Source organism: Cibotium barometz, chromosome 1 (genome assembly GCF_041138505.1).
Source record: "Cibotium barometz isolate CiBa-2024 chromosome 1, ASM4113850v1, whole genome shotgun sequence".
NCBI classification, from domain to species: Eukaryota; Viridiplantae; Streptophyta; class Polypodiopsida; order Cyatheales; family Cibotiaceae; genus Cibotium; species Cibotium barometz.
Window position 1 is genome coordinate 25,633,354 of NC_141046.1, and position 26,502 is coordinate 25,659,855.

Sequence of the window (26,502 nt, forward strand, 5' to 3'; positions counted from 1 at the left end):
TAGGTGTCACCAGCCAGCATCCCGCAGCAGCATCAACCACCATCATTCGCAGTCAACCAATACAAAGACCCACAAGTATGATGGTAAGTGTGATCATTCTTCAGTTAATCAATTTATTCATCAGTTTAATGCTCATTTTCCATTAGCTAAGATCAAATGAAGCTCAACGGGGGCAAGCCCAAGCAGACATCTCAGTCGAGTACCAAACCTCAGCAGCAGCAATCAGCTGCACAGACAGGGAAAGGTAACGCATCTTCTAAAGATGCTAAGAAGGACAGCAGTAATAGCTCCAGTTCAGGGGGTAAGAAGGATAAAGAACCTAAGAAAACCCCTTATGAAAAGGCTAAAGCAGGCATTACTGGAGGTTATCTTCCTCCAGAGGAGCAAAGGAAGTACCAGTCAGAAAATAGATGTTTTTTCTGTCATATTATAGGGCATGGTAAGAAGGATTGCCACAAATGGCAAGCGGCACAAGCTGCCAAAGCTCCTTCTGCCACAGTTGCCACAGCCTCCCCAGCTCCTCTAGCCCCGCCTACTACCTCAAATGCAATTCAACTTTTACCTTCCATGCATCCTATACCATCCGTGGTATTTGATGCTAAGCAGGAGGGTGAGAGCGATGCTGCTCAGAAGAGCCTCATCCGAGCTTATGGCTCTGCCTAGGGCCGACAGTTTGTAGTCCTTTTCGATATGGGCAGTTCTGAAGACGCCATCTCTCCCCAGTTGGCTAATAAATTGAACTGCACTTTAGTCCCATATCATCTGGATGTGGACGGGTTTACACATGGTCTTCGCACCCACATTTCCCAGAAGGCACAACAGTTTGCCTTTGAAGTTCAGAAGGCCTCATTTCAACGAGATTTCATCGTCTCACCTTTGTTGGGGTGTGACGTGATCTTAGGAATTCAGTGGTTCCGTCAGTATGAGCCTATTCCCAATTGGGAGCAGGACACTTTTACTATTTGTAAAGGTTTTCCTGAGCCTGTCATGATTGGTGGGGATAGAAGCATTCTTGGCATCCCATTGATTTCACATCTCCAGGCCAGACGAGCTATCCGCAAGGGAGCAGAAGGAGCACTCCTTTATGTTCGTGCTCAAACAGCCCCTCCCTCATTAGTAGCATCCCTTACATCTTCAGTCCCTCAGTTAGCAGACCTCCTATCCAGACACCAGGACATTATGCTTAGGGACGATCTCCCACCTAGTCTCCCACCCTCTCGCCTTGAGGACCATCACATTGATTTGGTCCCTGGATCAGATCCTCCTAGCAGGTTTCCCTATCGTCTTTCCAAGACTTTAGAGGGCGAGTTGGAAAAGCAGTTATCTGAGCTTCTCCGAGCCGGATTCATTCGGCCTTCTTCCTCCCCATTTGCTGCACCTATCCTATTTGTCCAAAAGAAGGACAAGTCTGCACGCCTTTGTGTAGACTATAGGGCATTAAACAAACTCACTATCAAGAATAAGTTTCCTATGCCCAAGATAGAGTACATTTTGGAGCATTTAGACGGTGCTAAGTTTTTCACTAAGATCGACCACAAGAGTGGTTACCATCAGGTCCGCATTTTTTGAAGCTGACATTCCAAAAACAGCTTTCAGGACAGAGCGTGGTCACTACGAGTTCGTAGTCATGCCTTTTGGGCTTACAAATGCACCCGCAACGTTCAATAAGATGATGTCTAGGATTCTCGCAGTCCACATTGGGAAGTGTGTTTTCATATTCCTTGATGACATACTAGTCTTCTTAGCCACTGCGGAGCAGCATGAGAAAGATGTGGAGAAAGTCTTGCAACTTTTGCGAGATAATCAGCTCTACATAAACGCCAAAAGATCTATCTTTGGTGTTAAGGAAGTTTAGTATTTGGGCTACATCATCGGTTCCGATGGGATTAGACTGGACCCATCAAAGGTTCAGGAGATCTTAGATTGGGACATTCCTAAGACCGCCCAAGAAATCCGTTCATTAGTAGGTCTTTGTCAGGTCTATAGTACCCATGTCCATCAGTTTTCCAACCTTGCAGCACCTCTTACCGACTTGCTCAAGGGGGTGAAGACTCACAAGCAGAAAGTCTCAGTTACAGGTAAGGCACTTGATGCATTCCGTGCACTCCAGAAAGCTGCCTCAGAAGTACTTGTATTAAAGTTAGCATCATGGCACGAACCTTTCGAGGTCATCACCGATGCCAGCAATGTAGCCATAGGTGCAGTCCTCCAGTAGGACAATAGACCCGTGGCATATTACAGCAGAAAGTTGGATGTCGCTGAAAAGAATTATTCGGTATATGACAAAGAGCTTTTGGGTGTGATCACAGCGCTCAAACATTGGAAGCCTTTTCTTTATGGACAGGCTTTCACAGTGAAAACAGACCACCAAGCACTTAAGTGGCTTCAGACTATGCCAAGTGCCCAGTGGAGTGATCGACAGGCCAGGTGGAGTCAAATCTTCCAATAGTTTGGAGGTATGATTGAATACATCCCTGGTAAGCATAACCCAGCAGATGCTCTCAGTCGAAAGTCCAGCATCCAGGCAGTCCACGAAGCTACCATTCTCGAAATCACGGGGAAGGACTTGGATAGTATGAAAGACCAATATGTTGACTCCCCTGAGTTTGGTACTCAGTATAGTTTGGCCCTCACTTCTGAGCCTGGCCACTATTCAGTACAGAACGGTTGGTTGTTCTACAAGAACCGTCTTTGTGTTACTCGGGAAAAGCGTTCTGCTCTTCTCCACGATGCCCGTGACTCCTTAGTTGGAGGACATAGGGGTATCAACAGTACCCTCGAGAAATTAGAACGGTCCTTTTATTGGCCAAAGATGAGGCGTGATGTCTATGCACATGTACAAGCCTGTAAGATTTGTCAAAAAGTCAAGGTTCCCCATACAAAGAAGGCAGGTTTACTTCAATCTTTGCCTATCCCCGACGGACCTTTTATCGACATATCTATGGAATTTGTAGGGCCTCTATCAGCATCCACTGGATCCCGTAACACTCAGTGTTTTACCATTGTGGATTGCTTTAGTAAGTTCTGCATGCTCATCCCATGCAAGCATACGGCCACAGCCGAGGACGTAGCCCGTCTGTTTCTCAAGCATTGGTATCCAATTTGTGGTTTGCCTAGCACCATAACATCAGATAGAGATTCCAAGTTTACCTCGCATTTCTGGAGGGCATTATTTGAAAACTTTGGAACTAAGTTGCAGTTGTCTAGTGCATTCCATCCCCAGACAGATGGCCAGACAGAAATTTATAATCAGTTGGCCTTTGATGTCCTCAAGTTATACTGTCATGACCAGCAGTCCAAATGGGAGCACTATCTTCCATTGGTCCAAGCTATCTTGAACGACACTCATTCATCCAGTGTCGGACGGACTCCATATGAAGCAGCCTTTGGTCGCCGTTTTTCTTCTCTTTTGACGAGAATGGTGTCTCCATCTTTAGAGGCTAATAAAACCACGGAAGCATTTTCCGAGATCATTGAGTCAGTCAAGGACCGCTTGACCAAAGCTCAGGAAGCATATAGCAGACAGGCAAATAAGTCTAGACGAGATGTCCACTTCAAGGAAGGGGATTGGGTCTATTTGCGTATCATGAAGCAGAGATTGAAACAAGTGGGCAAACGTTGTCCCAAGCTTTCATTCCGTAGTTTTGGCCCTTTTCCAATAGTTAAGAAGATAAGTGATGTCTCAATGAAGTTAAAGTTGCCTGCCAGTTGGACAATGCATGATGTTTTCCATGTTTCTTGGCTAAAATCATATGTTGGTCCAGATGTGTTTGATGTTTCAGATGAACAGCAGCCAGACGTGGTAGACGAGGCAGAAGTGATTGAGCCTGAGCAGATCCTTCTTCATCGATGGAAGCATGGTTCCGGTCGACAGATTCGTCAGTTCTATACGAAATTCCGAGATCGAGGCACCCACGAAGCCGTATGGCTCGACGAGGAGTTCTTCCAGGAGTACCCCTAGTTATTGACGGACTACTTGGAAGCCATGAACCTGCCGCCAAGCTAATCAGGAGGGAATGTCACATGCACTCTGCACTCAGTGCATGGTGACAAGATGGCTCATCATCAGAAGTGCAACAATTGTACAGTTTTAGAACCCAATAGGATGATATTTGTCGTACGCCGTGACCCCATTGTACATCCTCAGTCTAGGATAAGTCAGGCACGAGCTACGTAGGTCATTCCTCAGCCTTCGTGGATCAGTCAGTCAGTCAAGTCCCTTAACCCACTTGGAGAGAATCATTCATGCATGTAGAGTCAGTAGAAGCCTTAGGGTTTGCATCAGAAAGCACTCTGCATCTTGCATAATATGCATACATATGCCTGTGCATCCTTTAGAACATCCCCGAAGCCTTAGGGAATTTACTAGGATTTATCTGGTATTTTTTCATATTTAATAGTATTTATTTAGCATTATTTGCATTATTGGGCATTTATAAATATTAACTTTATTAAATGACCAACCTCCAGTTAGTATAAATAGGCTTGCCTAGAGCCTCTTTTCCTCATTCAGTCTTCATTGTGCTAAGAGCTCTCCTCACCCTTGCTTTCAGCCCAAGACTAATCCAGCCCTAGAGCCCATAAGCTTTCTTCTCCAGCCCCTTGAGAACCATAGCTTCATCCAGCCCTAGGCGCCTGCCTTCAGCATCATTCAGCCCTGAATTCAGCACTCAGTTCAGGCCCAGAATCAGCCCACAGTTCAGCTCAGTTTAACGCCAGATTCAGCCTGCATATACCTGCGTTTTTGCACAGCCGTACAGCAGCAGTCTGCGTTTCTGTTCCAGCCGTACAGCAGCAGCCCAGCAGCCCTGTTTCTCATGCGTTTCAGTCCACAGCATCCTCTACACTTCAGCGTTTCTGTCCACAGCAGTTTCCAGCCCTGAAGGTTCAGTCTACAGCAGTTTCCAGCCCTGAATCTGTTGTTTGCATCGGTGTCCAGCCTTCTGTGCATCATCCACACATTCAGCAGTCATCTGGTGAAGGTAACACAGCATTCATATGTGTTTTCAGCATTCTAACAGTGTGTAGAATAGTCCACCTTCTTCTTCTCTCAACCTCAGGTGTGCAGCCCTTCCTCATGCCCTTGGGAAGAGTGCATAGGCTCGAGATCAAGTCATTGAGGTGTTTCTACAGCAGTGTACAGATCAGCCACTCTCCGATCCTCCGAGATCTTGCGTTTGGCTTATCTACAGTCCACAGTCTTTCTCTCTAAAGAAATAAAGCAAATACTATCTCGTTATCGGGATAGGGGGCCCTTCAGTGGGTAATTCGGGACCCAATCTGGTGTACAGTTCTCATCTCTCTCTCTCTCTCATCTCTTTAAAGTTTGAAGTATTGAAATGGATTGCTAAACTCACGAAACTCAGGATACAGAAGACGGTGTGAGCATTTGTGTGACAGGATCTTCTAATACAAAGACTTCCGTTGCATATCACATTACCTCAGCTTATGCTTTGGCTAGTGGTGGTTGGTTTTTGGCTGTGTTCTCATCTACAGGCATATTTTTGTTGAATTAACAGCCTCTTCTACCATTCTTTTTTCCACCCTTTCCCTCCCTCTTGCTTTTGAACCCTCTCTCTCTTTCCTACCTTCTCAGATCTGTAGGCTACGTTTTCTCATGCTTTCGAGGAGGAGTTTTCACGTAGAGGATGGCTTCAAATACTTTCACCATTCCCCAGTTGGAGAAAGACTCCAAATTTAATGGCTCCAATTATCCCCAGTGGAAGGATGCCATCTTTAACCTTCTGGTGGGTCTTGATCTGTGGCGGTTCGTCGATGCTTCTAGTGCAAAGCCCGACCCCGCAGCCAACTCACCCCAGATTGTGAATTCCTAGACCAGCATGGATCTTCGGGCTCGCATAGTCATCTCCTACAACTTGAACCAGCCATATCTCTCGGAAATTTTTGGTATGGATAAAGCTGCCCAAACCTCTAAGGAATTATGGGATGCACTTGCAGCCCGTTTTCAGAGCAACACTTATAGCCGCAAGCTTCAGTTAAAAGCTCAACTCAATGAGCTGAAGATTATTGAGATGGACGATGTCATGGCCAAAGTGCAAGAACTCCAGAAGATCCATCAACAACAAGCCATCTTGGGAGTCCAAATTCCCGATGATGACTTTGTCATTGAGTTACTGGGCAAACTTCCTCCATCTTCTCAATCCTTTAAGGGTACCATTGCCTTTCGCCCTGTTCTTCCCCCGGTGAATGCAGTGATTGGCATGCTTCAAGACAGGCTAGATCTCATGAAGATCTTTGACTCTTCTCCTACTGAGTCAGCTTTTTCAACCAAAGGGAAGGCCAAGTGACAACCCAAAGGAGGTAATAAAAATGGTGGCAAATCCAAGGTGTCGTCTGCTTCGGGCTCCAAGGATAAAGATACAGGAAAAGAAAAGGGCAAATCTTGGCTCGATCTCTTCTTTCTCATTCTCAGCTTCCTCAAAAGTTTTGGGTTGAAGCATCAACCGTTCTCCCACAAAGGCAGTCAATGGGAAGATTCCAAAGGAGGCATATTTTGGGAGAAAGCCATGAGTTTCCAAGGTCACCGCGAAATGTTCACTCCTGAAACAAAATGTTGCTGAAACGATTCATTTTGGAATGAAACGTTTCACCACCGGGAGGTGGCCAGTGAAACGATGGACCGAAACGATTATATATATAAAACTTTAAGGTTGGACATGGTGCCAAAAGAGCTGAAAGTATACACACCAACAGTTCAATAATCAACCAATCAGAACCCTCAAATTGGTGGAAGAATTGGGTAACCGATTTGGGGGTTTTGCCCAAACCGGAATTAAACTTGAATTTAGGGGTTTTTTCCAAACCCTCGAATTGGTGGAAGAATTGGGCAACCAATTTGGGGATCCAAATTGAGATTTGCTCAAATTGGGCAACCAATTAGGGGATTTTGTCCCAAATTGGACAAAACTTCCAAATTTGGGCATCGAATTGAATGCCCATTTCTGAATGTTGAGAAGATGGGCTTATAGTTGTGATTTTTGTATGTTTTTCTCAAACTTAATAGAAGTCTCTTTTTGAAAAAAAAAATGCCCGCCTTGAAACATTCTTCGTTTCACTTCATTTTCTTTTGGGAGAGAGAGATATACATAAAAAGCATTTAAAATAAGCATAAAGATTAACTTTTTTGTGATTAATCATTAAAGTTCTTAGAGAAAGCTTGATTTGCATTAAAAACAACTAATTAGAAACTTCTCAAGTGAGAAGTGAAATCATTTGAGAATATTAACAAAAACCATGAAATTCCTTCTTACCTCTAGGTTTGGCTTGCTTCTTTATCTAGAAGTGAAGCCCCCAACCAATCAATTGGTTTAGTGAGTTGAGAAGAAAGCTCCAAGAGTTGTTGAAGAGAGAGAGAAGCTCCAAGCTCTCCAAAAGTAGAGGATAGTGTGGTCTCCACTTATGATCTTTTCTCTTTCTCATTCATGAAAGAAAGCCTCCCTTTCGAGAATGCCTATGCTCTGATACCACTTTAATTGACTGGGGATCCAGAACAATAGACAAACACTTTAAATACCAATCAGAGTCTGAACACGATAAGAATCCACAAAAATATAGAGACACCGCACTAAGCCGGAATGGCCGGTCCCCATTCCGGCCCTCTGTAGGAACTTCTATATATTTAGTAGAAGCTTTTACAAGAACTCAAGGTGCGGGTGCAGACTTGCATCGGATTTTCCACAAAGCATTAGCAAGACTTGTGTCCAGATTTCAATCTAGTGCCAAGACGAAAACAGCACCAAAAGTTGTCGAAAGCTGTCTCCAATCCGTTGTGCGGCCAAGACTCTGAGAAAATTCACCACTGTACGGCCTGTCTCAATCGGAGCCGATATAGAGAGAAAACCAGCTTCTGTTGCAACCAGTTGACCAAGAGATAGAGATAGAAGAAACCACTGTATGGCCAGCTTCTATAGCCTGTAGGTGGAATAGAGAAACAACCAGTTGCTGTTGGCTAGTTTCAGCAGGCGACCAATAAAAACATGTGTAACACTTGTCAACCTGCTCAAAGTCGGCAGCTAGATGAGAGAGAGAATTGCGTAGCTGCAGTATGACCAGCCTTGCAATAGGGTGCAGCTATACAGCCAGCGTTGAATAAAGGGAGAGAGAGAGAGATGCTAGCCATGAAGGAGACTCCATCCTAGTTGTATCTCATATCCATATTAATAAAGCAATGAAGAAGAGTGTTTCTGAGTACTTGGTCTTTGTTTGTGATAAGGTTGAATGTAATGATGTATGTGTAGATACTCTCACAAGTGAAAGGCTGAAATTTTCATATGCATACAAGGATTGCTTTGTAGATGCATTACCAGGAGAGCTACCTCCTGAGAGACCCGAGGATGATCACACCAAATAGACCTGCATATATATAGGGTAAGCGGAGCACAGTAAGAGGAGAAGAGGAGATTATGAAATAGGTGACGGAGCTTTTGGACCGAGGTTTGGTTAAGCCAAGCTCTTCGCCATATTGGTCACCGGTCTTGCTAGTGCAAAAGAAGGATGGTTCCTTTCATATGTGTGTGGATAACCGGGATTTAAATAAGCTTACTATCTAGAACTAGTTTCCAATCCCGTACATAGATGACACCCTCGATAAACTTGATGAGTTTGCATGTTTTAGCTGCATTGATCTTAAGAGTGGGTATCACCAGGTGCGTGTGGCACCATAGGATGTACACAAAACGGCATTGAGGACGTCATTTGGGCTATATGAGTTTTTGGTTATGCCATTTGGTCTCACGAATGTCCCGGCCACGTTCAATAGAATGATGGATCGCATTTTCCGTGAGCATCGAAAATTCACAGGCGTGTTTTTCGATGATATCTTGTTATTTTCCAAGAATGAGCAGGAACATTCCCAACATTTGGCCATTGTTTTTGAAGAGCTTAGTAACCACAAGCTGTTCATTAATGTGAAAAAGAGTGGTTTTTTTCTTTCCGAGATTCACTATTTGGAGCATATTGTATCAAAGAATGGCGTCAGGATGGATCCTGCAAAGATTGAAGCCATTTAGAATTGGCATGAGCTATGGGTTTTGCTCATATTACAAGCGTTTTATTAGACACTTTGCATGGATTGCTTCGCCATTGCATGAGCTCACCAAGAAGAAGGCAGTCTTCAAATGGACAGTTGATGAGAAAGATGCTTTTGTTCACCTCAAGGAGGCTGTTATGAGCGGGCTTGTTCAAACCTCTAGAAACCTTTCTGTGTGGAATGTGATGCATCCAAAAGTTGCATTGGCACTGTCCTAAATCGAGAAGGACATGCCATAGCTTATGAAAGCCATCATTTGCATGATGGAGAGCTTTCTTTAGGCATTTATGAGGAGGAGTTGTTGGCTGTGATTCATGCCCTAACTATTTGGAAACACTATCTTCTTGGGGCTGATTTTATGGTCAAGATAGATCATCAAAGCCTAAGGTACTTCACAAAGCTTTCGAAGAAGCATATGAGGATGGCAAACTTCTTGTTTGTGTTTCATTTTCAGACTATGCACACACCAGGAAAGAAGATTGTGGCTAAAGGCTTCTAGTTTGCTTCAACCTTTGCCTATTCCCTTACAGCCATGGAAAAGTATTGCAATGGATTTTATCATGGATTTGCCTCATACTCAACAAGGCAATGATGCTATTTGAACCATTGTTGACAGGTTTAGCAAGCAAGCACACTTCTTGTTGGTCAAGAAGATCGTTAAGCCTTAGCATATGGTCAAGTTATTTGAGGCACAAGTGTTCAAACACCATGGTATGCCTAAATCCATTGTGGGGGACAGAGATCTCAAGACTACAAGCCTCTTTTGGAGAGCTTTGTTTGACAAGATGGGCACTAAGGTGGACTTCTCGTCAGCTTTTCACCCCCAAATGGATGGGCAAAGTGAGGCTGCAAATTTAGCTGTCTTGGATCTTCTCAAATGCTATGTTGTAGACCAGAAAACAGCGTGGGTAAAGTGAAAAGTATCTACCGTTGGTAGAGTTTGCATACAACAACACAGTGCATGCCTCCACGGGAAATGCCCTGTTTGAAATTGTTTATGGCAAAGTGATATTACCGCCCATCCTATGCACTAAGGATGAGATCTTTGCAGCTGATGAGTATGTTAGAGTTCTTGATGTGGTTGACTGTTCCCCTTGTGTAGTGTCGTTCATCCGGTTCACATGTGCATCAAAGCTCTCATGTGACTGCATCATTAGACCATAGAACTTTATTTGTAGAGAGACTTTAGAGTTCTTACCGTGCGCTCCAAAGAGTTTATCCAGTATTTCATAAGCTTCTTTAAGAGTAGGGAGACCTACGACATGATGTATGAAGTTGTCGGACAGGCCCAGGGCTATGAGGCCAGAGGCTTTTTGATCTTGAAGCTTCCAATCTCTCTGGGCTTCGCCTTCAGCTTCAAGCATCTTATCCTCCCCCTTAATGAAAGGCGAGGGGCCTTCACGCATCAAGCTGAATTTCAGCTTGGTCTGCCAATTATGAAAGTTGTCTCCGTCAAACTTTTCAATTAACATATGTAAACCCATCATGATGGAGACATAGGTCTTAGCTCTTATAGATAATGAGCCAGTGCCTACCCTTACAGCGATGGCGCTAAATGCTCAAATTTCCAAAAATGATTTTCAGCTCATGAAACTCTCAAAAATTATGGTTTTCATCCAAGGGGCTTTTTCAATTCAATGCTCTAGCAAGGTAGAGCATGAGCTTAATGTCATAAATGTACTTTCAATTTTGAAAAAGATAGCCCAAAAGTTAGGGTTTTTGAATTTGAGGGTTTTTTGAAAATGATGCTATAGAAGACTATAGCAACACTTTAATGCTTGATATGTAGCCTCAATTTTAAAAAGGGATGGAGTATTTGAGATTAATGCTTCAATTAAGCAGGATTTGCAGAAAAATCATAAAAGCCCCAAATTTTTACTTTCCTGATGCTCCCTCTCTAGCTGTTTTGAATTCCCTTGCAGTTGGTGTGTCCTCTCTGTAGCTAAAGCGGGTGGTGACCACACGGGTGGTGACCACAAACATTGCAACAGCTTTTCTCTTGTGAAACGACGGCCTGTAGTTGAGCCTTATCCTAAGGATTTTTATAAGCCTTATGATGGGCTTAAAGCCTTAATAGGCTCACACATGGCGAGTAAGGTGGCAATTGAGCAAAGCGTGGACGGAGTAGCTATTGTGTGTAGAAGTTCACAGTTGGTGCTGGTGAACAGAGGCGAGCAGTTCTCTACGAGAGTCGGAAGCAGAAGCAAAGGCAACAACAGATGACGTGGTGGACTGTGGCCTATGGGTAGAGGCGGCACTCAGCTATGACAGGGCAAATACGCATAATGGAAAGATGGCGGGCAACAGCAAAGAGACGGCTCTGATACCAAATATTGGTATTAGGGTTTGCACAGGTACAACAGCTAGGGAGGTTCATAGGAGGTGAAAGTCGTGGCTATGGAGAAGATAGAGATAGAGAGAGCGTTTAAAAAGAGAAGACGATGCTAGAGAGAGAGAAAGAAAGAAAGAAAGAAAGATTTTATTAACGTCTTCCAAAAGACCGAACTCGGCCTATGAGACAAATCGGAGAATCTGGGTGTGCAGGGGATGGAGCTCTACTACTAGGAGAATGCAAAGCTATATGCATGGAGTATACAATCATGATATGCAACCTAGCTAGCTCCATCCTGTACCATACTGGGGGTATAAAATGGTATACATCAGTGAAGGGGGTGTCCACAGCTCCCTGAAGAACATGCGTGGGTGTGCTCTGAAGCGGGCCAGTCGCTCCGCACCCTCTCTTTGAAACTGAGCTCTGATCTCTGTCATCTCTCTCTGGTATACACGACTCAAATGATGTGACACTTGCTTGATAATTGATTATTTGAATGAGTACAAGTACCTTTTATAAGTACAAAGATTGCCTATGTGACATCAGTGCATATGTCATAGTACACACAAATATCTAGATATTATTTCTGACTCCTCTAAAAGGTAGTTCACACACACAAACACATAAGCCTTCTAGAGGTTGTTCACACATAGGTAAGACCTTGATTCCCAACATTTTTGTGGCGGTGGTGTCTTCTTTGTTGATCTCTCCTTCCATGTCTTCTTTGTAGCTTTCTGAAGAAGTCTTGCTTGACATTGTGGAGGCCTGTGTGGTTTTTCCTGACCGCAGTTTTACCATCCATGGAATGCTCTCACTTTTGGGTAGCTAAGTTGGGTCACAACGTGCAAGTCTGATACCAATGTAGCATGCAATAGGTTGACCGTAGTAACACACAACAAAGCCTTCTTTAAACCTGTGAGTTTATGAAATCCACTTTACTGAGAGAGAAAAGTAGAGAGAGAGAGAGAGAGAAGATGAGAGTCGACACTAGATTGGGTCCCATTTACCCCTCTCCCCCCCCCCCCTCTCTGTCCCAGTATTTGCTTGATAATGAATGATAATGAACGATAACGATAATGATAATGAATGATGACTGAGGAACTGCCCAATGCAAGGATGAGGAAGACCGAACGCAGGCTGCACCATATGCTGATCCAAGACCATTGAAGAGAGCCTGATGTAGCCACGTATGTAACAACAAGATGCTGAGGAGTAGCACATATGCTGGCTGAGAATGAGGGCTACCTTCAGGCTGCTTGAAGCTGAGCACAAGTTGCTTGTTGAGGAAGCACTAGATGCTAGGATGCTTGAACTCGTGGAATGAGACGATTTATGCAAGGGAAAGTGAGATCTCGTATATAGCACCCACATGATGCTGGTTGGTTCATGCTACTGCTGTCGGCCTGTATATAGGGCAATGAAAATCCAGCAATTAATTCTAGCGCTAGCAATTAACGCAAGAATCGAATGTTGCATTAACATAAAATGCTGGCAGAATATTTATATGCTGCAGTAGATGCTGGCCGACTGCTGGACAAAGCCTGTGAACACTGAATGCTTTTGTTTGGGCATATAGCCATGATGCTTAGCATCAAATGTTCACCAAACTGCCCCATGGGCTGGCCAATGGCCTGCCCCATGTGTCCATGCTTTCTACATGCTTTTATATGCTTGTTATATGCATCTATGGACTGACTTCTTCATGCCTAGCCTCAGATGCCCCGTACATGCGTTTGTTCTCCAAGTGGGTAAAGGAACTGACCTGATACCTAAGGCTGGGAGACTGACCTCCGTAGCTCATGCTTGACATGTCCCGGACTGGGCGTATTAATATTCCTAAAAAGGGTATTAATACTTTATGATGTTACATAAAATGCTGCCTGGCCAACCTGGTCCTTGTCCAAAAGAATGTTTTCCGGTGCCCCAAACCTATTGTTTAATTGCTGCCTAACTCAGGGATTAGCCTGGAGACCAGCCATGTCCATGTGTGCACATGACACCTCTCCAAGTGCCATGTATAAGACTGAGTTACCAAAGCTGGAAGAACTCCCAGATCTGATAGCAAACTGAATTCTCTATGAAACCCCCCCATAATAAATTGTGGTTGACCTGGCCCTGATACGAATGTCACCCTGGTGGCTGCAATAGATAATCTAACACTTATGCCACAATAATGTGAATGAAACAGCAATACAAAGTAAACAGGGTGGAGAAATTGTTCATGGCACACCCTCACTGGATTTCACTTTCTTGCAAGCCTAGCAGCAATCCCAGCAGCTTAAGAGCAGCAGTGCAGCAGCCCAAATGGCAGATGTGCTTGATGGGGACACTTCCTGAAGTGTGCTGTTAATAATTCCGTGTTGTACACTATGTGGTTTTTCTTGTCTGACCACACTTTGCTGAAAACACACAGTTGCCCTATTCAGTGCATTGGATTAATATTGATGAGTACCAAAGAAGCTACGATGTTTTTTTTAAAAGTTTTTTAATGAATCTTTGATTTGCAGGTGATTCACAACATTGCTGTGGCTGAATATTTCCAAGATGGCTGCACAGAACCTCAGAAACTGCTGGATGTCTTATCAAAAGTCAAGGTGCTTTCCAGACTGTTTTTTCGGTTGTGTGTAATTCCAAGTTTGATATGGACTTTGTTTTCCTTTCTTTGGAATTGCTTTTCTTCTTGGGTTTTTCTCATGATATATATGTTGGGTTTTGGGGTCTCCAGAAGAAGATTGAAGAGCTCTCAAAAAACGTTGGAGAGCAGTTGGATGGCGTGAGTGCATTGTCATTAAACAGTCCTCCAAGCACCAACTCTTCCAGTTCTAAAGGGAGTGTTATAGGGTCAAATGCAGACACACCTGCTGCACACCTGGAGGATTACGATACATCTATACCGATTTTTAACACTGTATGTTTCTTTCTGGACTCTGGCTGGCCCCATCCAGCTTCGAGGAACTTGTTATCATAACTGCAGAGGTCTATGTGATTATAACGCCTGTTTTTTTGCTTTTGTCTATAGGCTGTCATCCTCTTTCATCTTCAGCAATTTGCAGCAGCCTTTTCAGTATTGGAGCCACTGTATCAAAATATTGAACCCATTGATGAGGTCTGTGCACGGGCATTGTATTCAGAAATTGTCCTGTAGAGTAATTGTCAAACAAGGATAAATGTGTCAATTTGTAATGCCAGATTTTTTAAATTTGCAGCCCGCAGCATTGCACATTTGTGTCTTAATGTTGGATATCACGTTAGCCTCTTGCCAACTCAGAAAAGCTGCTGTACGTGCAATCTCTTTGTTTTTGAAGCTTGTGTGTACATTTATGTTTGAAATTTTTAACTTTTTCAAGTTACTGCAATGTAGCAGTTCTAACTCATGCGTCGTGGCCATAGAATTAAGCTTCATGTTATGTGTTTGAAGGGAAAGATTACTGTCAGTCATTGCACATAGCCAAGTATCATGTGCACATGGTTGTATTAAAAAGTGAACATGGTTTTATTTCGTAAGGCTCCATCATTCTTGCCATAACGTCAGGATGTGTTTCCAAATGAAAGGGATGGTTTTGGATGAACTTACACACACCATCAAGAAGGGAGTAAGGGTTGGAAGCATGCAGATATTTACTCCAAAGCATAACTTCTTTTATGTGACACAGGTACAGAGTAGGATTCCTAGGTGTGGACATAAGGTTAAAAATCCCATGCAGCTGGTGCAGTCCACAGACTTTTTTTGCGGGGTAATAGATTCTTTCATCCGTTGCCAACCTGGTTGAGATATTTGCATCTCTTTTTGCCAGCCAACCCTTTCCAACAATGCTGGAAAGCTTTGGTTGGCAAGTTGGGAAAGGCCACATTGACAGTGTCATATTGCATTATGCTTGATAATGTACTATGTAGATGCCGAGGGAAACTTTGTCCATTGTTGCCCTTGCAGTGCGCTTTTTGCTAACTCTTTCTCAAGTTGCATCCCTGCAGGTATAACATGTGTCCCTGTCTAAGGAACACAACTAACCCTATGATGTGGCAATATGATATGGCATTGGGATCTGTTTTCCTTTTCCTTTTTTGCCGTTTTCAAAACATTTAGGGTTTGCTGTTTTCATTCCATTGGGACATTTTGGCAACTATGCATAAAACATTCCCGCTGCTCCCAGAGCATGCAAATAGAATCTGGTCATATGGTGCTGATGGCATTGGCCGAAGGGTAGGGGTCCCCTCAGGCCGAGGTTGTGTGTGTATTAGGCACCTCAAATCAGCCAAGCAGTGGGGCTATTGATCATCTCCCACTTGAAGCATGCGGTGAGGAGGGATCCTAGGGTGTCGTGGGGTTTTGGTGGGCTGTTGTGATGATCCAATGAAGATCCAGGTGCAACGCGGTGCCAGTGCCGCCCTCCTCGTAAGGTAGACCAGTGCCTTCTTCATGGCCCATGCTATCGTCCTTGTGTTAATGAAGCGAGTGTGGGGGTGGCCTTGTACATCTCTACAATCTTGAGCCATACCCGGGTCCCAAAGATAGTGACATTGGACCCCTGCCATGCTGTACAAGTCATGACAAATGGCTTGTCTACCCATGGTGGCTCCTTTCCAAGGTCAATGAAATTTCAACCATAGAAAGAGGTGTCACATGCATTAGCCCTTAGATGTATGTTGTTGCATTGCTTCATGAGGACAAGTACAGGGTAGACATAGGCAGAGTAGGGTAGAAAGAGTATTGTGAGCCCTAGATTGATGCGACAGAGTCATTGAGTGATTGTGAAATCTGCCATTTTCTCCCTTGTTTTGGTTTTACGACGAGAGGCGGTACCCATTTCTAATCCTCCACAGGAAAGATAAAGTATGCAGACGAGAGCCTATCTATTTCCGGGTTTTAGTTCCTTTTCTTATATTACCCCTAGTCTTCTTAGCTTTTGAACCGTGGGCTTGGCATTAGTCTTCAAATTAATTTAATGTTGTACCATTGTCACATATTGCATATGCCAATAATTAGTAATAAAAAGCTGGGGAAATCATCAAGCATATGCAAATATTCCTCTCTTTGTAATGTTTCTAGGTTATGATTCAACATTTTTTAATCTGCACTTTGTAGGCAGGGGGAGTATCTGCATCCTCCACCTCCTCTGGTACCTTACCTTCTCTAAATTCAAATTCCTGCAAAATAATCATGCAGTTAAGACCTCAGACTCTCCTGAAGTTGATTCCCGAGTCATATGTGTCATTTTGATGAGGGCGACTTATCTAATTGTCAGGCAACTGCGACCCTGGATGAAGGAGCAGGAGTGAGCATTATCACCAAGAACTGAAATGGGGTACTTTATTAATTGTGCTATGGTGATGTTTGCTTTTGCATCATGCAAATCTGCTATTAAATCACAATCCGTCACTCCTTGATCCATTGGGAAGTCTGCAAGTTCAATTTTCCTTTTGGAAGATTTTTGTTTCCTTTCTTCTTTCTTCTTTCTTCTCTCATATGCTTTTCCACCATGGGCATCATGTGAGCCACTATCCATATCATCCTCGTGTTCACGATTCCCAGCATATATTTCAGCTTCGGTTTACCATTACTCTCTTATTTAGCATCCACCAAGGATGCAAGCCTATCTTCTTCCCTTTTTCTTGCCAGTCATAGGCTGTTATACTGCACTGTTACGATCCCTTCAGAACCCTTGTCTTTAGGGCATTCCAATTGGCAGTGCTTGCATCACATGTAACTTACCTTAGTACGTAGTCATTATCTTTCTATTTTCTTCTCTAAGTGGCTTTCACTTATGGATGGCATAGAGGCTGCATCACGTACAAAGGTAGAAAACCTTCCAATATTGGAGTCACATGTGTAGGCATCACTAGTTTTGCTTCTAATGTCATCTTTTTCTCTTTTGGCCAATCCTCCCAATCCTCCCATGGCACCTTGAGTTGTTGCAAATTGCACAACCAATATTGGCTCTAGATCACGAGAGCAAGAAAACCCCAATAAAACAATTCTCATTTACTTATGCAAATAATTACATGTACATATGTGACACACCTACGGGTATGCAGGGCAAAGCTAGACATCAGATAGCAGCCGATGGTCAGAGTTGGACACGTGGCGTTGCCCCATGGTAGTGGTGACATGGCGCTGATGTGGCAATCGAGTATAGCTAGCTGACAACAATACTACAAGCCGACCAGGAGCATTGGTGCATATTTATACGTGGGTAGTAGTTTAGGACTCTTGTGTGTGCTATATATGTGATTTTGCCACACTCTTCTTTCTATCTTTGGAAAACCCTAGCACATAGGCACAAGTGTTCTACAATTGGTATTAGAGCCTAGGAAACTTGCAATTTTTTTTACTTTTCTGCCACTCGTGTGGGTTGACTACGTTGGATAGGGTAGAGCACGTAGATTCCAAGAGTGCACAAGTTCGAGTTTGGGGAAAGTGAAAATTTGGGTTCTCTTCATTGCATGTGGGTCAATTGGGGGACTATTCTGTGCTTCCTTGCCCCACCAAACCCTTACCTCATTGTGCAGGGCTGAAATCCCTCACCCGGTCCTTGATCACTTGACATTTGTTATGGATTGACAACTCACTAATTTGCTTCTTAGCATGAAGGCATCCATGGACACGCCGATGGCTAAAATGGAGGCTATATCTTCCTGTGTCGATTGGATAGAGTTGGGACTCCGCACCTCGAGCACCCAATATTCTGGATGTGGAATCTACAAGGGCCGTTGCTTGGGAGCAAGTGTTGGATGATTCCGAGAACGAAGTGGAAAACCTTTAGAGGAGGATTTTTCACTCATTTGGATGTTGGCAAGAATGTACAGATGAGCTTCGTTCCTAGTGTGGTAGTCATCATTCTACACGTGCACGCAAGAGAGATGACGTTTGCATCACTGACGCTCTCCTTCTTGAAGTCCCTCTCCATTGGATTCTTCGGACAGTTCCCGCTTGCCTTCAGTGGCTCGTCGAGGGGACTATCAGTTTGCCGAGTTCTTCCTCCATGCCTCGTGAGGAATGGGCTCAATTAATGAAGCTTTTGAAGCCTCCTAAGTTCAAACTTCAACGGGAAGATGGACGGTGAAGTTGTCACCAATTGGACCTGCGAGATGGGTGCCACGTTGGCAGCATCAGCATCAGGTGGTTTAGATATTTTTCAACTTCATTTGGTGTGTACGAATTTGACAGGTGCCACTCTCTTGTGGTGGGAAGATCACCTTAGGCACCACTTTGTGACTTGTTGGGATGACTGGCACTTTATTCCCGTAGGTGGTGAATTGATGATACAGTGGATATGCAGAAACATGGCGAATTGATAACCGACTATTTGCTCGTTTTTGGAAGCTTTTGTTGATTCTCTCAAGGACCGTCTGACAATCGGAGCAGGTTGAGCGATTTGTGGATGGTTTGAAACCGTCTTTGCATGTAGACCTCCATGCACATCGGCCCTGTGATCTTTCAGATGTAGTTCGTCTTGCTACAGTGGGAGACTTCCAAGTTTGGGACTTGACAAGGCAAGTGGGGGAGCCTTGGTGACTCGCCTCACCTCTGAGGAGCGTCGCGCCAAGATGGATGATGGAAAGTGAGGATTGTCTGGGACTTAACAAGAGGGCTAACAGAAAGGCCAAGACAAGAGTAGCTAGTCCAAGGCCAAGGATGGTAAGGACCTTGGAGGAGGAATCCGAGCAAGAGGCTTCTTCAAAACTGGAGTAGCAGTCCGAGGAGGCACCCTCTTCAGAACCGGAGGATGAGTGTGAAGGAGATGCATGTGCACGTTTTCATTTCTCGGGTTGAGCACACATCCAGGGTGCTTCATTGCATCAGGTTGGGACATGACACATTGCACACGCTTATCTTATCCATATAAGAGGGTGTTCAAACATCACACACATGTTGGCACACTTACATATATAATAGGTATTCACACCTATACAAACACATATAGATGGTTACGCACACACTGACAGGTACACAAGGTGGACATACAAGGCACAAGAGACGCAGCAAGTACTTTAGGGACTATTGATGCAGGTGATGATGTATCTTCAAGTGGTGCTACATCTTTTGCATCTTTGCCACCCACTCCAGAACAGCTAAGATGGGATGCCAAGGATGCTAAGGCACATGCTTTGATTGTCCTTTCATGCAAAAGGCAGGTTATACCGCACATTTGTTCATGCACTTCTACTAAGGGTGCATGGGATGTACTTGCTTCTTTGTATCGGGTTTGCAATTTGTGTCGTGTTGCCTATCTTCGCAAGAAGATTGAGTCTGAGCATATGGATGAGGGTGATTCAATGGACAAGTTCCTTACCCGCATCAAGGAATCTGCGAGAGCAGCTTATCAACATTGATGAGGTCATTCTAGATGGTTCACTTGTATCTACAACGCTTCAGGGTTTGCCAGAATCCTATCAGGGTTTTGCTACTACTCTTCGTCTACTCATGAAGGGTAATCCAAACATGTATACCTTTGATGAGTTGGTGACTCTCTTATTGTAGGAAGAGCAATTTCGTTCTAACAAGACTACTATGCTTTCTGCTGAGCAGGCATTTGGTGCTTTTGATCGAAACAAAGGTAAATCTGGGGCTTCATCTAGTGGTAAGCCTAAGGGCAAACCACATGCCCATTCAGATTCTACCTTGTCTAAAGAGGGTGAAACCAAGAAAAAGAAGAGATGCAACTATTGCAGAAAACCTGGCCATCTCATTGAGGAATGCAGGAAGCGCATTGAGAGTGAAAAGAAAAAGAAACAGCAAGGTTTGGCTGCTACAATGGACACTAAAGAAGAGGCTAACTTTGCTCATGAGGGCTATGCATTAGTAGTTACATGCAGTTTGCCTGCTTCCTGTATGTCTATCTCAGCTGGAGATCGGTACTTTGATAGTGGTGCTTCTAAGCACATCACTTCTTGCAAGGATCTATTTGCCACTTTGCAGGATTCACCTCAAGGTGGCATAGTTATGTGTGCCAATGATGCCTCTTACTCCATTAAAGGCATTGGCAATGTGGAGCTAACCCCATGTAATGGGGACAGTTTTACTCTTAGTGACACTTTATATGTACCAGGCATTAAGAAGAATCTCATTTTAGTTTCAGCCCTTGCATTATCTGGGTTTAAGGTTCAGTTTTCTGACCATTGTTGCTCAGTGTATGACAAGAGAGATTCAGCTTCTCTTATGCTTTCTGGGACATTATGCAGTGGCTTGTATAAGCTTGACATGTATGACAGGAGTATTCATTCTCATGATGCTATGATTGCATCCACCTCCCATGTGTTGAGTGACATTGAGTTATGGCATGCTCGGTTTGGTCACTTGAATTTCCCATCTCTTGTACGCTTGCAGAAGCATGGTATGGTGCATGAGCTTCCTCCTATGCAGGTTCCATTCAAGCATGTATGTGAGGGATGCATTCTTGGAAAGATGCACAGGAATTCCTTTCCTAAAGATGGTGCTATAGCCTATGAGGGCTGTCCGTCCATTACAGCTCATTCATAGTAATCTTTGTGGTTCCATGAGGGCTCCATCTTTTGGAGAACACTTGTACTCCATCACGTTCATTGATGACCACACTCCGTTTTGTTGGGTGTGTGGTTTAAAAGTGAAGTCAGGTGCCTTTGCAGCTTTCAAAGACTTCCGTCCCATGGCTGAAAATGCTTGTGGACACAAGCTTGTCACATTGTGTACAGATCGAGGGGGGAAATATTTGTCAAATGAGTTCACAGCTTACATGTAGCTACATGGTATTTCCCATCAGTGTACTACTCCCTATACTCCTCAGCAGAATGGAGTTGCAGAGAGACGTAATCATACACTCATGGAGATGGCACGTTGCATGCTTAAGAGCAAGGATCTGCCCAATAAGTTTTGGCTTGAGAGGCGGTTATGTGTGCCAATTATGTGCTTAACCGTTGCTCCATTAAAGCCTTGAAATCTATGACTGCTTATGAGGCATGGAATGGCAGGATTCCAGTGATTACTCATATGAGAGTCTTTGGGTGTTTGGCATATGTGCATGTGTCCACACAACAAAGACATAAGCTTGATGCAGAGGCAATCAAATGTATTTTCATTGGTTATAGTACTGAGAGTAAGGGATACAGACTCTATGTGCCTAATACAGGCAAGATCATTGTGTCAAGAGATGTTATCTTTGATGAATATGCATCTCAACCACTTCTCTCATGTGCCAGACAGCCATCTATGGGGATGGAAGATGTGTTTGATACTTTGTTGCCTTTATTCAATTAAAATGTGGATAATTTAGAGCCAGTTTCAGCTCATTTACAGCCACCTATGCTTGCTGAAAATCAGCAAAATCAGTAGTGAACTTGCCCCAAAATGATCTTGAAATGCCTCAAATTGATCAGGATTCTTTGGGTGATGCATTGGCAGAGGAAGATGCAGACACTAGGAAGTCAAAAGCTGTTCCTAGATGGCTGGTTGAGACTTTGCGTAATAGCAAACAGCCTACATTTATGCCAGGTCGTACACGTGTTGCTTCTTGCCATGCATCTTGACATTATGTTGATACATCTCTTGTTGCCACCGCTTGTAATGAGGAACCTATTTCTCATGTTGATGCATTGGAGGATGACAATTGGGTTGGACTCCATTGACAAAAATGGTACTTGGGAGTTATGTGACTTGTCTCTTGGCAAGCGTGCTATTGGCACAAAATGGGTTTTCAAGCTAAAGCGTAAGCCTGATGGTTCAGTTGATCGCCATAGGCTTGCTTGGTCGCCAAAGGGTATGCCCAACGCGAGGGCATGGACTATGAGGAGACCTTTCTTCCACTTCACGTATGACTACCATACGTACTGTTATTGCATTTGCTGCACACAAACAATGGCATGTACATTTGTTGGATGTCAAAACTGCCTTCTTGAATGGCGATTTGCAAGAGGAAGTTTATGTATCTCAGCCTCCTAGCTTTGTTCAAAAAGGTGTAGAAAGAAAAGTATGCTGTTTACATAAAGCACTATATGGTCTTAAACAGGCTCCTCGTGCTTGGTACCACAAGATTCATGCATACTTGACTGCCAAAGGGTTTCAGAATAGTTCAGCTGAGAGTACACTTTATGTTCGCCACATTGGGAACAATGTTCTCATCCTTATTCTTTATGTGGATGACATACTCGTTACACTGGCCCTGAAGAGGGTGATATTTCAGCTTTTAAACCTGATTTGCAGCATGCATTTGATGTCACAGACATGGGGCATTTACATTACTATTTGGGCATACAGTTTATACCTTTTGAGGGGGGCTATCATGTTATCTCAGTGCAGATACGTTGAGTAGCTCCTTGAGCGTTTTCACATGATAGATTATAAACCCCTATGGAACCAGGTCTAAAAGTGTCACTTGAGCATGCTGGTGCACTTTTTGATGTTGCTACCTATCAACAGGCTGTGGGATGCCTTATCTATTTATGCTCTACTCGTTTCACATGATAGATTATAAACCTGTTTCTACTCCTATGGAACCAGGTCTAAAAGTGTCACTTGAGTATGCTGGTGCGCTTTTTGATGTTGCTACCTATCAACAGGCTGTGGGATGCCTTATCTATTTATGCTCTACTCGTTTGGACATATATAGTATGCTGTTTCTCAGTTGAGCAGATTCATGCATTGTCCGAGCACTATGCATCGGCAAGCATGTAAGCGTGTCTTTCGCTATCTTAAAGGCACCACAAACTTTGCCTTGTTCTATGGCAGTTCTTCTACATTATGCTTGCTTGCATTTACAGACAGTGATTGGGCAGGTTGCTATGACACGCGAGTGTCAACCAGTGGTAATTGTTTTCTTCTTGGTGACTCATGCATCTCATGGCTCAGATAGAAGCAGCCTATAGTGGCCACTTTTAGCTGTGAAGCTGAATACAGGGCAGCCTTTACAGCTACTATGGAATGTGTTTGGCTACGACACCTATGAGCCGATCTTGGTGTTGGACTGCAGTCCTCTACCACCATTTACACTGACAATCAGAGTGCTTTGGCAGTTGCACGAAACCTAGTATTTCATGCCCGCACAAAGCATATTGAGGTTCACTATCATTATGTCAGAGAAAGGCTCCATGCAGGAGAGATTGACTTGGCTTATGTGCCTACACATGCCAATATAGTAGATGGGTTTACAAAGCCTCTTTCGAGGGAAAAGTTTGAAGCTTTCCATAAAGCTTTGAGCTTACAGCCTCTACGAGGGTAGTCTGCTACATCCTGTCTCTGTTCACACCATTCACTTAAGGGGGGTTTGTTGGCCATGACCACTCCCAACTAGTTCAGGTGTGAACCCAGCTTACTCACGGGCACTTTTTTCCTATGGCTGGACACAGGTTTTTTCCCCGTGTGAACACACTTATGTTTGTTGGGCACCTTGCCCTAGGCTTTTATATGTTCTCATTGTACTTTTGTACCTTATCAACAAAGAGTACTTTTTTAGCAGCTCACTCTCCCATGTTGCTTGTTCGGGCTCAGTGTGTGTGTGTGTGTGTGTTTGTGTACAGGCAAGCTCTTCCCGACCTCAACATCCTCTTACCAAGGTAGTCTGCTACACCTTGTCTCTGTTCACACCATTCACTTGAGGGGGGTTTGTTGGTCATGACCACTCCTGGCTAGTTCAAGTGTGAACCCAGCTTACTCACGACACTTATTCCCTGTGGCTGGACATAGGTTTTTCCCGTGTGAACACACTTATGTGTGTTGGGCACCTTGCCCTAGGCTTTTATATGTACTCATTGTACTTTTGTACCTTATCAACAAAGAGTACTTTTCCAGTAGCTCACTCTCCCACGTTTCTTGTTCAAGCTCACTGTGTGTGTGTAAGTGTTGGTGTACATGCAAGCTCTCCCCAACCCCAACAAATATTTGGAAGTTAACAAACTTCCCCTCGTACATCGGTGAAGATCCTCTTTCGGCAGCGTTTCCAAGCCATGGACACTTGGGTTATCTTTTAAGGCTCAAGGGCCAAGGCAGAGGACCTAGAAGTGCACAAATTGGGAGCGGTAGAGACAAAACCCCAAACTTTTGTCAATGTGACAACTCCAACTTGTTGTAGGATACCAATTTGGGAAAAAGCCCCAAATTTTAGAGACCTCATGGGCTTTAATTTGACGATTTTCTCCATAATACAGAAAAGCCCCAAATGTTTGCAACTGTAGAGGCTTCAATTTTGCTGATTTCTGAAAAAGCCCAAAAAATTAGGCATACTAGGGCCCTTGAATGTCGATGTAGAAGGCTGTTTTTACCTAAAAATTTGATTTTTTTTTTTGGGATATGCAAGAGGTTTAAATGGATTTCACTTGATTTTTGAAGAATTCCCAATTTTTGTGATTGCAGAAACTCTAATTTTCCTTGATTTGAAGGGAAAACCCCCAAATTACACGTACAATCGTTGCTCAAGCTGAAGGTGGGCTGATGATGTGGAGTTGGGTGGCGGAGATCTGATGGATGCGCTTCTGCTAGGAGTTGGCGCAGCATTCGAAGGCTTTATTTAGCCTTTTACTAAGGTTTTGATAAGCCTTATAAGTCTTTTAATAAGCCTTAGGTAAGGCTTTAAGCCTGCCTTACTTCCACGTGGCAAGGATCGACGGCAACCAGTGGCAAGAGCAACGGTAGAGAAAACAGTCGACGACAAAGACGATAGACGGTGGTAGGAGCAACAGGAGGTAGAGCTGAAGCAGATGGAACCTCTTCGGGTGCAGTCGAATGAAGGATGCGGGCTTGCAGCTTGTTCGTGACTGAGTGTTTGTAGCAGCACAATGACTAGGACCAGACCTTGATTCATGGGTATCTGTAGCTTTGATACCATTTGAAGGCTGTGCCCAAGCCTTCTAGGATTGGCAAGCAGGGCTATGGTGGATGAAACACCTCCATCGTGGAGAGAGAGAGAGAGAGAAGAAGAGAAGAGAACTTTTTAACGTCGTAGGAAAACTATCGTGGAGAGAGAGAGAGAGAGAGAGAGAGAGAGAGAGAGAGAGAAATGAAATGAAATGAAATGTTATATTAACGTCTTCAAAAGGCCATAATGACCTATGAGACCAAAAGTTACATCATGGTGGATCTGATACAATGTCTGGATTAAAAAAAAAAAACCCAGAAAATGAAAAATAAAGATGATACTACTGGCACCTAGAAAATGAAACTGGAACTGGAAGGTACACTATGGAGGTACCTCCATCTCATAATATGTGCCGCATCGGACACTGGCGGATCTCCTCAATATCCTCTGTGGTCAGCACCCTGACTGGGTGTCTCGCATGCCTCGCAAGAATAATCCGAATCTGCCGCTGCAACCTCCGTCTATGCTGGGATGCCCTCCTCCGTGGTCGTGGGCGTCTGGACCACCCAAGCTCAATCGCACGATCAATCAGTGTACCCCTGGTGTGGGCGGTATCCATGTCCTGCTGCTGCTGTGGTCCATCTGGCGCAGTGATGGCCGGACTAAAGAAGTCTGTAATGTGCCTCTGAGTCTGGCTCTCTGTGCGCCTAAGCAGGCTATCTCTATGTCTCCGCAGCTCAAGCAAGAACAATCCCAAACACCTCTGGTCCTGGTACCCCATGACTCTGGAAAGTGGTCCAAAACCCTCTCTGAATAAACAGTGGAAACGACCACGTATCTCATAGTATGCAGTACAATGGCATATATAATGCAGCTCTGTCTCTGGCTCCCCATGGCATACTCGGCATATCCTGGCCTCAGCTGGTATACCTCTATATCGGCCAATCTCAATCTCAAGCTGGTGTGAGGATGTGCGAATCTGACCAATAGCACATCGTACTGCATGAGACAAGTGTACATCCATGTAACTGGGTCTGATCACAAAACCATCTGCTGTGAGCTGAAGAAAATGTTCTCTGTAGAAAGCCATCTTCGTGCCCAGCTCCTCAGTCGGCTGTATCCATGTCCTCCTAATGTCCAGCTGAACTAAATCCTGACGGATGAGTCTGGTAATCTCTGTCCGTGTAAGAGTGAGAGAGGGTGCCTCCAGAGAATACTGGAAGGGAGGCAATCTGTCCATGCTAAAACCATGTGCCTGGAACCAAGATGTCATCTGTCCATACCAACAAGCCGTGTCTCCCTGTAAAGCTAACTGTCGGGAGGACTCCAGGGCGAGGCGTGCATATCTGTCTCGGGGGAGA

At 44.1% G+C, this 26,502-nt stretch overlaps 1 protein-coding gene across 1 annotated transcript in view; it reads left to right on the forward strand.

The window, feature by feature from the left end:
* The window catches only part of LOC147641787 (uncharacterized), a 53,174-nt gene that overhangs the window by 14,100 nt on the left and 12,572 nt on the right, over nucleotides 1-26,502 (forward strand). The window contains exons 2-5 of the mRNA XM_086799722.1: nucleotides 13,889-13,975; nucleotides 14,107-14,289; nucleotides 14,401-14,487; nucleotides 14,588-14,659. Of these exons, the coding sequence (XP_086655848.1) occupies nucleotides 13,889-13,975; nucleotides 14,107-14,289; nucleotides 14,401-14,487; nucleotides 14,588-14,659 (429 nt within the window). The remainder of the gene's footprint in view (nucleotides 1-13,888; nucleotides 13,976-14,106; nucleotides 14,290-14,400; nucleotides 14,488-14,587; nucleotides 14,660-26,502) is intronic.